The following is a 14,479-nucleotide window of genomic DNA, read 5'->3' as shown; positions in this document are numbered from 1 at the left end:
ACAATTACATTTTTTTTTTCTGTTGAGTGATCTTGGCATGTCAGTCATGTATCTGGATTCTGTGTGTTCGATATGGATGTAGTCGTGCAACTTGCTAAAGGGCCATATTTCAACCAGCAGAGGGTGATCATCTGCAAGAAAGCACAACTAATCGCATCTCAAATTCATGCTCGCATCTTAAAGAAGTTTTGCTAGTATCTCGGAACGCTCGTATGTCGAGGTATTACTGTAGATGCATGCAGAAGAAACCCCATATTAATCCCACGCTTGTAATCTCGATTGCCATGTAGGACGCGACCAACATGACAATCAGGCTGTAAGGCCAGGCGTTAACAAGACCCAGAGCATTCCATGGTGTCATGGTAGAGGAGGTGGTACCAGGGTCAATCGGCGCCAGAGGCTGGCTCCTGGTGCCCGGTTTGGCTGAATCCATGTTGGCATGTGTTGTTTCTGTTCTCCATATACTGTGGGACGTCCTCATCGCGCTCCTCCACATTTAAATGTCTACGTGACAGCAGCACCAATATCACAAGTAGACGTGACAATGCTGTGTGAGATAGACAGTATGTGTGAATCTGCTTTGAATCACACGCACACACAGAGAGTGGATCTCCTCCCGACTCTGTCTCCTATAAAACACCAGCGGTCGGAGGAGCTCACTGGGATTTGCTGTCGGCCCTGGGAGGATCGCCGCGCCGCCTCCGCCCCTGTTGGTCTGTGCAGACAGACCCAAGCAGCAGACATGGCTCCTTTTGAAAGATCCATGGAGCTGATGCCCTTCAAGCAGCGGAAATGCCTCGGTATGTCACGTTCTTTTTACTGCTTGCTCGATTGCCATGATTGTTGCATATATAACAATCTGACTTCACAATATATAATTTAGAAACAAGAAAAGATGAAGTCTGCAGCATTCGGTCTAAATTTCCCAACAAACTACCTGTGAGTTGTTTTCCCATTCTGTGTGTTTTACAAAATGAATGCATCCCATCTCCGGTTTTCTTTATAATACATGTGATGGCTGTGGCAGCTGATCCCAGGTGTGTTTTTTGTATTCAGGTAATTGTTGAACGTTACACCCGTGAAAAGACTCTTCCTCTGTTGGACAAAACAAAATTCCTGGTTCCCTTTGAACTCACCCTGGGCCAGTTCCTGTGCTTGCTCAGGTAAACGCTGCACGTGTGATACTTGACTGTAGAATGGTAGATTTGATCAGACAGTTTTTGATTCTTCTATTCTTTGTCTTGCCGCTCTTATCTTTTCACTCCACCGTCTCCCTCCAGCGGTCCGATTTGCATTGTATCAACCCCCCCAACCGTCTCTCTTGCTGTTCTGTTAGGAATAAGATTGCCTTGGACTCCACCCAGGCGCTGTTCCTCCTAGTGGCAGAGAAAAGCATGTCCTGCATGTCGTCCAGCATGGGGGAGATTTATTCTTGCCACAGAGATGCTGATGGCTTCCTCTACATCACATACGCCTCGCAGGAGATGTTCGGAGCCCCCTCAGTCACCAGCCGGTCCGTCCTGCTGAGACGATATGAACTCCACCCTGAACCACTGGTGGGGACATCACTCAACCTGAAATGGGAAGACAAAGGACAGACTTAGCCAAGCCCAAAGTTAGTCCATTATTTTCAATCGCATATTGATTATCATCCTACCTCATGAACTGGACTTTCTGACAAAGCAAATCACTCGACCCCCATCCCCCCCTCATCTCGCTGGTATTCGGACTTCACCTGAGCACTTATCTTCCCTCTTCTTTAACCGATTGCCTCTGAATTCATTTTTTTTCCTTTTTTTAAAAATGTGACCATTGGATGAACTTGCTGAAAACCAATTTCTCCAGTTTTTATCCCCAGTAATAAATAAAATGTTTAACCTTTTAACTTATTGCCCGTGTGTGCTCTGTTGATATTACAAAACATATTTACGCCAAAACAATGTGACGCACTACGTACCACTCCTCTCAATCCTTTTTTGATTTACTTTTGTGCCACAAATCCATTTGATTTGGATGGAGCTCGAACAGATTCTGTTGTGTAGCGCTGTTGTCTCACAGCAAGAAGTTCACAGATGAATGAACGAAATGACTAAAGAAACATTTGAAGATATTAAAAGTTTCAATTATAAACTCTTATAGTCATGCAGCAATTTGTAGTCCTGGCTAAGAATTCCGGTTATAAACAACAGCGGAATACTGATGGGAAAACTGACCGAAAGTCCCCGTGCACTCGTATCCGACAGGGGCCTCACTCCTCACCTGCTTCACAGAAGTGGTATTCCCTCCACACGATTGTGTGACATCAGGCCGACCTATAAGAACCTGCGAGGGTCAGCGTGTGTCACAGGCAGGCACTGGAGAAACTATATTTAAACACGCAGACAAAAAGGACAAACCTGACCCTCAACGTGGACGCAGGGGTCGAAGAGCGTACAGGGCCGATGGGAATCCACATGAGCAACGAAACAGAAGCAGAAAAACAGGGGAAAAGCCGAAAAGGGGACGGGAGAAAATAGGACGCCCTGGCAGTGGAAGACAGGAAAAAGGAAACGGTGTGCAGAACAGATATAGTAGGGAAGAGAGCCAGCTATTCAAACACAGAGTGTGCTGAAACAACGGGAAATACAGTCATGCCTCCTCTCACTTCACGCCGCTGTGGGCATTCCAGCAGCTCTCTGTCAGGCTATTATCACGCCAGAACCGCAGGAGCCCTGAATCCACCGCAAGACACGCAAGACAAAAGAGGAGGTTCCGTTTTTAATGCTTCTCGTGGTTTTCTATTAACTTCTGCTGAAATGTGAATGTCGTCTAAATTATTATTCTCTTTAAATGTCTGGAATTTGCAAGCTGCTTCAGTTTTGGTCATGACTTATCAACGTTCTGTTACTCTTTCTCATTCCTCAACATTTTAAAATATTAAGTTGTATTGTGATTAGACAGATTCAAAGTTTAGTAAAATAAAAACTGGAAGCGTCCGTCTCTTCCATGTCAGCGTGGAATACATTTTTGTTTTGTAAACTTAATTTGACTTCTTTCAAAATCCTTCATTTTACGTTAAACTACCCTAAAGAACATGCCGTCAAAGGCAACGTGTCCTGCAGCACTGATGACAATTACATCCTCTTTCCTACAGAGAGCAGTGTAGCGCGCCGCAACTATCAAAACGAGGGCATTTCAAAATAAAGGTCATCGTAGTGACAGAGGACAACGAATGAAAAGCGAAATCTAATTTACTCCTAAAACTCCTGTAGAAACACTTTCCTCTCTATAATCACAAGTCTGATGCACTCGCATGAAACAAAAACCCACATACCAATAAGTTACATGGTCCAATATTCCTTTTTATTTATCTGGCAAAATAATAAAAAGGGGTGTTTTTGGAAAGAGTCAAAGTTGACACTCAGGAATACAAAAATAGAGATAGAACAATTCTAACAGTCGTTTGATCTCATTTATTTTCTATCTCTCCATAAGGGGAAATCTATTTCTTTGGAAGAACATAATATGGACTATATAATTAACTGACATCTACACAGGATGCATAAATCCATGTTCAGCCCCATCATGGAACCTCCATCTACTCATCAGTTCATGAACCAGTAAAGTCTTTTCATCAGTTTGCAAATCACCCCCACCCCCATTTTTTTCCTAATAGATATACAGCAAACATTAGCCCCTAATGCACAAACACAGACCCCCCCTCCCCCCCTCCCTCCCCGAAACCCTCCAGTCTCTCTCTGGTGAACAAGATCACAGCGATGCCTCCTTGCGGTGTGCGAGGAAGCCTGGAGCATCTTGAAGAACGATGATCTCGCTTATGGTACTTTTTTGTTTCTTCTGGAGTATACAAAGCGTTGCCATGGCTTGTTAGAGCAAGCTGCCCCCCCCCACCCCATCTAGTCCTCCGATTCTGTGCCACGTTTCAATGGAGGTATCAGATGCTTGGGAAGCTCGGCCGGCAGCTCGTGGCCCTCTAACTTCACCTTGATCAGGTGGTTGGCCAAGGCGAACTCGTCTTCGTCGAGATAGCCGTCTTTATCCACGTCGGCTAGCTTCCAGATCTTTCCCAAGACCGTGTTGGGCAGCTTGGACTTGAGCATTTCCTTCTTGGCTGCAGCGCCGCTCACTTTACCGTTGATGGGAGAGAGGGTGTAGAAGATCTCGTCGTATGTCGGCTTGTCGCGCCCCACCACCCACTCCATCTCATCGATCCCCTCACTGGCGCCCTCTCCATAGCCATGACCGAAGGGACCACTCATGGTTCCCTCAAAAGCTCCGCCCTGGACGCACTGGCTGGGCATTGTGGCTTCTTCCTGGCGCACCAGGGCCATGAGACGGGCAATGTCATTGGCGAGCATGTCCTCCACGGCCTCCAGCAGCTTGGGCTTCAGTGGTGCGAACTTAGTGAAGTCCTGGCCGTTCAGCAGGTCCTGAAGGGATGGGGGGTGGGGGGGGGGGGGGGAGAGAAAACAGGAATTGCTGATAGAAATAGATCAATCTTCAATGGCTCCCAATGGGAGTGACACACAAGAAGCAGGATTTCCTGACAAACCAGGAAAAATAAATCTCAACCCCATCCTGGTGCGCAAAGGCAGGAAATAAGGTAAAGTGCAAGGGTTGGAGGGTCATTCTACTCTAAACCTTTGTCTCCAAATGGCTTATTTAACATAAAAACTATGTTTAACTCACAAACTACTTTGTAGGTAACCAGATTTAAAAAGTCATTTTTGTTAAATCGCACCTGCATCTTGGTGAGGTTGGGAAAGTCTCCAGGTGAGATCTGTTGCTCCTTCTCGATCTTATGGTAGATTTCTCCTAAGTTGGATATCAGCTCCTTCTTTTTGGAATCCTTTCCAAACACACTTGGCATTTCCTTTTTCAGAGAGCTGATAATGTAAGCTTGCACCTGGAGGCCATAAAAAGACATATTTTTAGTTATTAGCTGAGAAGCTAAACATTAACGGCTTCTTTGGGGCTGGACAGGAGGGTTTCCATCAGTGGCACTTTGCATCTGGTGCACGTAAGCTAATGTTGATCAAAAAGTAAGCCGATGAACATGTTGAACACGACACTATCAGCAAATAAACAATGCCATTGTGAGCATATTGATGTTAGCCTTGAGCTCAAACGAGCGCTGCGCCCCACGGAGCCGCTAGCGCGGCTGTGACCCTCTTTTGTTCGTACTGACCTTAGCGAGACGGGCTCGTTTGATGAGGTCGTTGAGTTTGCGTAGAGCCGCGTTACGCGGCAAAGACTGAATGTCCAAAAACAGGTCCTGCTCCTCGGCCTCAAACAACTTCCGGTTGTCCGGGACCAACAGGGGCTGGGCCCAGAACGACCCGATGTATACACGAACCACCTAGAATGGTTCGCACAAGTTATGCACAACAATTCATTAGGCTACACTTCATTGCCCCCACCCGAAATTGTTTTTTTAAGGTCACGTACATGACAGAATGTCACACACAAAAATGCTTTTTGGATACTCAAAGTAGAAATGCATGATGCAGGATGAAGCGCTGCAGGATCGACGATGAAACGAAAGGGATCAAACTTTTAGATGTGCGCGTGTTCTCTGCTTCAGATTCGGCGGAGAGACTTTGGCTGCAATGAGTCCTCAAAATCAATGAATAATTCCCTGCGTGATCCAAAGGTTTCTTTGGAATCGGTTTATGAACGCGGGACCGGATCAAACATTAACTCAAGAGCCGGAGGGGAATCATGAGACGGACTAGGTCGCATGGCATCAAGGCAGCACATGCACGTTGAGGAGGATGATTTAAAAACACTTTGTCACATTCACACTTTCGTTTTTGTGACACAAACTCAGGACATTAGCTAAACGCCGTCATTATCCGACTCCTCCATCTTTGGGTCAGTCGTCTGCGAGTCTGTCCTGATCTCCCCAAGATCGCGTGACATTTAAAGGTCGTTTGAGGGCTACATAAATCTGACAAACAAATTCCGTCTCACCTCAGGTGTGTTGACTATTTTCCCCAGAGACCACATGAGCGCTCCGTAGACCCTCATCAGCTGTTGGGTGCTGATCTGGTCCGCTTTGTTCAGAACTACACGCATTTTGTCCTCGTGATTCTTGAGGGCACGGATCACTTCAGAGAACTCGTCAGAGATGTCTAGCTTGTGGGCGTCGAACAGCAGGATGATGCGGTCCACACGTTCTGCAAACCACTCCAACACCGCAGCAAAATCATATCCTGCAGAAAGACGGGGGCGAGAAGACCCACCGGTTAAAGACGGGCACGCCCAGACATCGTTGTGCTGCCCGATAACTCACAATGCTAAACCCTTCCTGCCATTATTTACATTTACGTCCAAGGATTCACTAATAAAAGATGAAAAAAGGTTCAAATTTGTCAAATAATTTGTTTGCATTGTCGTTGTGAAATCATGAGAGGACAGCTAGTATTCAGATTTAGCTCGTCATATCATGTTGACTACTCTATTTGTCTGAAGCAAATACTGATATTAATATTTAGGAGCTAAACAAATTGTAAAACAATATACAGGTACAATATTAATTAATGATCACTTTGATCCATTTTAAAGAAATGTGATCAAAACACATTTTAAAAAAGGGACTTTTTATATTTGAGAAATTGACATTGTCATTGCCAGCTGCAGCACGTCATAATGGAAGCACCCAGATTGCCTCATACTTAGTTTGTCAATTCTGAACAGTAATCTCTTGCCACAGTGGATATATATTGTATGGCCCCGACACTAACACATGTACATTTATATAATACTAGTCAATAAATGGATCAAACTGCAAATAATGGGTCGAGAGATAACCAGGGTTGGTAGCAAAAAAATACGTTTTTATTCAGAGTTTTGATGGAGAATTGCTGAGATCCATAATCTGGAAACTTAAGTAAGATAAAAAATTAAGATAAATCAAGATGACATTTCTTTTAAAAGATCATTGTACCTTAACAACCTTTAATTTTGGGTCTCATAAGACGGGTTACTGCACCGGGTTTACCTGTATCTTCAGTTCAAACAATGCTTTATACGAGTCTTTGTGAGGTGGAAAATGAGCTTGTTTTTATTTAGTTTACTTTAAAATTGTTAGTCAAGTCCAAGACCACCAATGGCAGGACATTCCTATTTGTACTGTGACCAGATGAGACTCGCAATTTAAGCATAGAATTGGGCAGGAATTCATAACTGTGGATCTTCATACATAAAACCCTTTATTTGGCTTAATCCTTTTGAAAAAGACTCTTTTCAATTTTAGATCGTACATATGAAATGCTACAGAGTTTTTTAGACGTTGAGTCTGAGCCGGGATGTGCTACAAATATATTCTATAGCGGTTTGAGGACAGAAACGAACTGCGCTCCTCATTTCCTTTGGTTACGTGGATGAACAAGGGGACTAACTGAACAATTCTTGTGAATCTTTGACCGCTCCTTTGGCCGGAGGACCCACGGAAGGATTGAGAAAGACAAAAATTGTGGTTTTGATTAGTGACTGTGCGTCTTCTGATCTGAGGGGAATGCAGTTTCTCTCAAAGCTCATCTCGGCGGTCGCACAATCGGCACCAGATCTGCCGCGCACGCATTCCTACAGGGCAGGCTTTAGGCCGTCTGAGCGCATGCCTACGAAAGACAGGCAGAGAGAGACACAGTGAAGTGAAAGGAAAAGGAAGGAGAGAGCAGTTAGGGTCGGGTTACCCGCATATGTGAAAGTAAAAAGAAAATGCACAGCAAGGAAGGCGTGTGAAAAAGTGGGGATATTCAAATTCAATGATCCGTGCGGGAGACGGTTCAGGATATTTGCTCTTCTCTCTTAAGTCTGTTTTCCGTGTGCGTCACAGAATCAGACGGAGACAGCTGCTGCAGTTGAGGTTCACTTAACAGGTTAACAGGACCTCTAGTAGAACTTATCAAACGTCCTGTTCACAAGTTCCCTTCCAAGCTACCGGTAAGCTTTTGTCTCCGGCTTCAGTTTCAACCAAGCTTCAGACGCGTCTTCATTTTCGGGTCAGTTCGTTTTGCTGAATTAAAAATAATCCAAACCAAGTTACAAGATGTGGGAAAGTTGCCAAGTTGTTCTGCAAATTCACGCTTTTATTTTCAGTTTTTAATCACTTTGTGGTTGACGAAAGAAGAAGCAGCACTGAACCGCACTTCCTGAGGAGCACGGATGAATCCACAATCAAAGCGTCATCCAATGAAAACACTCGATTGAGAAATATTATCTATTGGTTTCTGAAAGCAAAGGAAGCACGCGGCTGTTAGACCTGTACTCGAGCATTTGTGTGTGAGCATGCACACACATGCACACGTGCACCAATACACACACACAGTCACAATCCTGTCAGTCCCGTTTACAGATGGCACCGCTATTACAGTAATATCTTTGTTTATGCCAAAACAGTTATGGCGATAGCCTGTGTGTGTGTGTGTGTGCGTGTGTTTCCCTGTCACTGAGAATACGTTTTTTGGTCTTTACTGAGTCCTTTACTTCCTATTGGGAATGCAACCGACAAATATTTTCATGATCTAGAATTAAAAAGTCAGATAGCGGTGAATGCCGATGAATTGTTTTAGTTTCAGAGAGCTCGGAGTTTTATCTTTGATTAGACGGTTTGGTAAAACCCAAAGTCCAAAATTCACAGACAATCCAATCAACTGCGATACCAAGCAGAGAGCAGCAGCAAAAAAAAAATCAAAGAAAATTTGTCTTAAATGCCTTTGATAACAAAACAAATATCAAAACAAGTATCTTCTTTATTGCCAGTTGCCTGACAGTCGAGCACCAGTTTTTTAAAATCCGGTCTTTATGCAACACAGGCGGTGGAAGCGTGAGGCGGAGTCTTGGGAAACTTTGCTATGTTTGCCGTTTTACTCCACATCCTCTTCCTCGTGCACGCAGAATTCTGCTTCTCAAGTCGGGCTGAAAAAGCAGAAGCTGCATTCAGCCGCACGGTAGAGCTTCAGCCTCCGTTATGTCAAATCATCAGAAATAAAGCCGCGTGTGTGTGTGGCAATTCCAAAGTGACCCTGAAGCGTGATGATCGTGAGGATCGATTCGTTCACTCGGCGCAGAGCAGAGGGAAACGCCTCAGATACGAAACAGTGAGAAACAGAGAGGGCGCACAGACGCGGGTCATATTTACAACTACTGCTGACGGTCAAACCGAAAACAAAAGGACCAGAGAATAAAATAGGAAAGAATGTGAACGCAGACGACACGACGGAAAAACACATGGAAATTACCTAAAAGACTCAGACTCGGTCTGTTTGGGTAGGCTGGGGCCCGAGGGCATTAAAGGGTTAAATACAGGTTTGGCAGCGCTAGGAGTGAGTCGGTGATTGCTCACTTAGAGGAGCACAAGCCAAACAGTTCAGGACAGGAAGAGCACGCCGGATGCTTCCTGCTCGCTCACAACTTACTTCCTTCCTTCGCGTTTCTGTCGCACGTGATCACGGCTCTTCCTTGTTCCGTTGTGTGGCTTTATTACGGTAAATGGCAGTAGTAGTGGGAAGTAGCCGAGCGTGAGAGTGTGTGTGTGTGTGTGTGTGTGTGTGTGTGTGTGTGCGTGCGTGCGTGCGTGATTCATCCAGACCTCTGCTTAGCCTCTGTTTCTCCCCAGACAGGATTCCCGGAGTGTCGATGATACTGATGCTCTCCAGGACAGCGTTGGGCATCTGGGCGCACATAAACCTGGATGAGAGTGAGGAAGGCAGGGGGGGGGGAGGAAAATCAGCAGGTTCATACGTGGGCTTAGATTTAAACAGACATTATTCTGGGGGGTTTCAAACCTTTTCGGTGTGGAACATAGTGGAACACTCTGTTATAAAACACAGTGGCAGTGGGTGGAAGGAAACGTTCGGGTTCCAGGAGCTGCCAACCACCGCGCTCGTCTACACTAGCAGCTTTAAAATGATAAAGCCAAATGCCGTGGCTCACCTGATGTTATTTAGCGATCGATTAACTACTAGTATCTGTGGAGGATGAATCAGTTCGTCTGTAAATCATACAAGACATGCCGCTCTGTTCCTTCAGCTATGGGATATCGCCAAAAATGCTTTTGCCACCCCCGTTTAACATCGCACAGGGGTGGCTTTCGCTGACGTATGTTTGTTTTCTACAACAACAGTGGAACTATATTATGACGGCCCGCTTTCCCACACTGGGGGGGGGGGGGGGGGGAACACTGACATTATTTCATGGCTTGACTGCCAGAAGCAATGCTTTTGTCTCAGTCAGGACACTGGGATTTAAACATCAAAGGAGGGGACGTCTCTGTCTCTAAAAGAAATCAAGCCAAGACACACACACACACAGACACACACACACACACACACACACACACACTTTGTGGGTTTTGCATAAACCCTCAGAGTCCTGCTGGAGACAAAGGAGGAGATTGTTAAACACCCCGCAGCCCAGAGAGCTGCTCCTCACTCTACCGTGAACCATCTCAGCGGCGGCCGGTCATAAGACCGGCAGAACCGTGCGTCCACATTCCTGCTTGGAACCATAATCGTGGTCCACAGACACACCAGACATCCCATAATTCATGTAAACATGAGAGAAGGGAGATCCTTTCCACGGCATTGCGTTACATTTTTCCACTGCTTCTCTCACAGGGAACGAGGGATGATATTCCGTTGGAATGTTGGCAGAAGTTTCCATCCATCTATCTGCTGCTTTTTCCAAACTCAAGAAACCCCAGCTGGAATTCTAAGAAATAGCTGACCCCTCCGTACACTGGGGGGGGGGGGGGGTCCCCAAGGGACATGAAGTACAATAAGCATGGTCCCTCACTGTCCGGAGACATCTCGATTAAATGATTTAACCATCCCCATGGCGACCTCTGTCACATGATTGGAAGTCCGACTCCAACTTGCCCGACAACCTATGACCTATGACCTTCCTTCACATTGTAACCCTAACTTCCTCTAGCGTAGAGGAAACACAACCAATACTGGGGAAGTAGTACACAACTGGGTATTTTTTGTTTTTTATTCCTCGATTTGTCTAAAATCGTAACATTTGCGCTACAGCGCGTAGATTGATGCACACTCGCAAACGTTCATGTGCAATTCCTTTCTCAGTAAAGTGCAGAGTCAGTGTCCTGGAATAACAGGCCACGGCCAGGACGGTGCGGGCTGGGTGTGGGGGGGGGGGGGGGGGGGGGACTCCACCATTGCTGACTAACGGCTTACAGAGAGGTCAAATACACGAAGGTCCTCCGACCCCAACTGGGTTCAAAAGCTATAAAATATAAATGTTCAACCGGAGACAGAAGAAAAGTTACTTTATAGGAAAGTGTGACTTGGGACTCGGTAAGAATCTAAACAACATGCAAAGGACACAACCAGAGGCCGGGCTTTAATAAATAAATAAAACGTACTCTAGTACGCTAGCCATTACCCTTTGAGTCTGCTCAATCCAAGAGCATACCGTGCGTGTGGATCACATGATTTATGTTTACTCATAAATAGCTGATTATACTTTGGTTAAGTCCGATCTGTGGCTGGTAGTTAAAGGATCGTCGGCAGGTTGAATGACTGGTTCGAGAGCGACAGTGGAAACGGCATCGCGCTGAAGGCACAGCCTGCTTCTCTGCTACTTACTGCCGGCTATGAGATCAGTCTACCCTTCAATGTCGCCATCCACCTGTTATTAGGAGCAAAACACTAATTCAAGTACTTTAAGCTTCCTGGGAGGGAAAAGGGAAAACCGGTTCAAACCGAGATTATAAACAGCCCCGGTTCTAAATGCTGCAAAACGGACGCCGTCGTCTCGGTTCAAGGCGAGCTCTGGAAAATGTGCCATCAAAAACGGACTAAATATTTTGTACACAGCACACTATTTAAAACGGGTCCTGCACCTGCTGTCTGTGACACACACACACACACACACACACACACGCACGCACACAACCCTCCAGCCTGCCTCTGAGACAAAGATGCAGACTCAATTCAACGGCAGCCATCTTCTTACGGGACGGAGCCCAAGGGTTTCGTAAACGATGCCCTGCTGAACAATAGTCTTAGATCGTACACAATCTCATCTGGTTTCCCTTCAGGCCTGCATCGAGCGTTCCAAAGGGGCGACGCGCGGCCCGTGACGCGTAGCGCCACCGGCCCTTTTAAAGCGTCACCTGAACTGCGTGAGCGACTTTCCTTAGAGCGACAGAGAGAAGCAAACACTCCGTGTAATCGAGCAGAACTCGGTGGGTAATGGGAAAACTGGCTGAACTGGGAAGGCGTGTGCGTGAATGTTGTATTACTGGAACACGCGATCGTTCGTTCCACTTAATAATCTTAAATTAATGACAAATGAAGCTACAGACTCCTCCTGAGCTCGTAGACCGTGTGTTATCCGTCTGTCACGTACCCACATACACAACCACAAAGGAAGTGACACCGAACGATGCCATCCAGAATCCACACAGACTAGACGAGATTAACCGTAGCAACGTCGGCCCAGACTCTTTCATCTTGTTCTGGGGCTTTATTTGGACTATAAATACACAGACTACAACTAGGTAGTTCTGATTCACAGGGGGTTCTGCCACAAGTACATCACTCCGGACTGCACTATGGATCCAAAGAGCTGACTTGATGACTAATAAACATTTGAGAGGTGTTCTGGGAATAACCGAATAGGCTCCAACAAGCGGAATGTCTTGAAGTACTTCTTCCTTAGTGAATCACCTGCTGACTCAATGCTATAGTGCTGGAAGATGCCAAAACCTTTAACCTTATGTGCCAAGATTTCACACCACCTAATTGCTTTATTATTTTTTATTTATGATCACAAGGAACCTCCGAGGACAGTACAAGGTCAGCTTGTTGCCTAGCAAACTATTTCTGCACCGGAGGGGGGGGGGGGGGGGGGGGGGGCACACTGTGACATTGACAGAAAACAATCCGTCACCGCCAGGTGTTTTTCAGAAGAAGTGCCAAGTGATGAGCAAGGATTAGGATTAGGATTAGGTCCAAAGGGAATACGAGTCCTTTCCCATGAGCGCTGGGTTTTCCTTCTCTTTACTGTCGGAGACACAACCGGATCCACACATATTCTCTCGGGATGATGAAAGAGGGAAAACTTCCACGCAAGTTGGGAGCATTGAGCAACAGCAAGATGTGACGTTAAAGTAAGAACGCTCAGGGGGGGGGGCGTCGAGGAGAGACGGGTAGAAGGATGCTGAGGACGGGACCACCAGGGGACGGGGCTAGAGGACGACCCACACGGACGTAGTGAGGGAGGACATGAGAGTGGCTGGTGTTGGGGGGGCGTTGGTTTGCTGTGGGACAAACCGGAAGTACAGCAGTAGTAGCAGATTAAACCAAGGATGACGATTTCTTTAGAAAGTCGCATTCCTGAATGACATTAACGCCATAACGCTCGCTTCCGGGTCACGTGACTAGATAACTGTCGGGCTAAGCTCCGGTAACTTTTTACATTCAAGCTGCTCATTTCAAGATCTCGTCTTTACCTGTTGAGGAACGCGTTGCCAAAGGCGTTCAGTTTGCGGAAGGGCTTCTTGGGGTCGACCACCAGGGCATTGCCCGGTATTACCCCTTCCTGGTCACCGTGCATCACCGCGATAAACGAATCCGTAGTCGGCTCGGGGCCAATGCGCATACCGGGGAAGTCCTGCTCCATGAGGTGCCGGATGAAGGTGGTCTTGCCCGTGGAGTATTGCCCCACCAGGAGCACCATGGGCTTGTTGTCGAAGTCGGCGTCTTCAAGCGCCGGGGAGTGGAAGTCGTGGAACCGATACGTGTCCTCCAGAGGGAATAGTTTGGTCCGGTAAAGCCGCCGCAGCCCTTCCGAGACGTTCTGGAAGAGCTCGGGATCCTTCTTCATGCTTTTCCTGAACATTGTTGCCCCTTAACTTGACACAACTGTGTCGGCCTCCCTTGAATGAATAAAAAAAGAAGCTAGCTGTGGTTCTAGCTGTGGTTCTAGCCGTGGTTCTAGCCGTGGTTCTATCCGTGGTTCTCTCACGCTGTTACGCGACTAGCTCGCCCTCTGGAATGAAGCAACTGCTGGGGCGAGGTCTTCGGAACTTTTGTCCCCACCCTCCTCTTCGCTAGCGGTCCACACAACTTCGGCTCGGTCATTCAGAGAGGACTCCCCCCCCCCCCCCCCCTCCACCCACTCCGGCTGACGTCGGCTAGCCCGAGGTAGCCCTAGGTAGCCGAACACCACCACACCGCTGCGTAGCGTGACTGCTGGGCGGCAACAATGACAACAAAACCGCCACAACGCCCAAAGGCTAATTTGCCTAGCACCCACCAGCTGTCAGTTAGTGAGCACCACCGAAGAAGAAGAAGGCTGGCTGGCACGCGGACGCCGGAAGTAGATTATTTCACAGTGAGAGCCGCACGACAATGCTGATCGATTCGTCGCAACCCTCACTTAAAATAGTCTCAACTATAAGCAGTTGAATATTATGTAATTAACAATAACCCATTTCAATTCTTAA

The 14,479-nt window shown here is 46.7% G+C and overlaps 2 protein-coding genes across 2 annotated transcripts; one reads left to right on the top strand and one right to left on the bottom strand.

The window, feature by feature from the left end:
• The first annotated feature begins 742 nt into the window (after nt 1–742).
• On the top strand, nt 743–1,604 carry map1lc3cl (microtubule-associated protein 1 light chain 3 gamma, like). Its single transcript, XM_068740693.1, has 4 exons — nt 743–800; nt 884–939; nt 1,057–1,163; nt 1,337–1,604. Exons 1-4 carry the CDS (start codon nt 743–745, stop codon nt 1,602–1,604), a joined length of 489 nt encoding a protein of 162 aa, XP_068596794.1.
• Nucleotides 1,605–3,326: 1,722 nt separating this feature from the next.
• On the bottom strand, nt 3,327–13,982 carry ehd1a (EH-domain containing 1a). Its single transcript, XM_068740026.1, has 6 exons — nt 13,484–13,982; nt 9,596–9,693; nt 5,974–6,215; nt 5,189–5,359; nt 4,742–4,906; nt 3,327–4,430 (listed from the first exon to the last, which is right to left on the bottom strand). Exons 1-6 carry the CDS (start codon nt 13,870–13,872, stop codon nt 3,897–3,899), a joined length of 1,599 nt encoding a protein of 532 aa, XP_068596127.1. The 5' UTR covers nt 13,873–13,982; the 3' UTR covers nt 3,327–3,896.
• Between the last annotated feature and the right edge of the window lie 497 nt (nt 13,983–14,479).

Source organism: Brachionichthys hirsutus, chromosome 6 (assembly GCF_040956055.1).
Source record: "Brachionichthys hirsutus isolate HB-005 chromosome 6, CSIRO-AGI_Bhir_v1, whole genome shotgun sequence".
Classification (NCBI taxonomy): domain Eukaryota; kingdom Metazoa; phylum Chordata; class Actinopteri; order Lophiiformes; family Brachionichthyidae; genus Brachionichthys; species Brachionichthys hirsutus.
The sequence above is the reverse complement of the archived record's forward strand: the minus strand, read 5'-3'. Positions and strand labels throughout refer to the sequence as shown.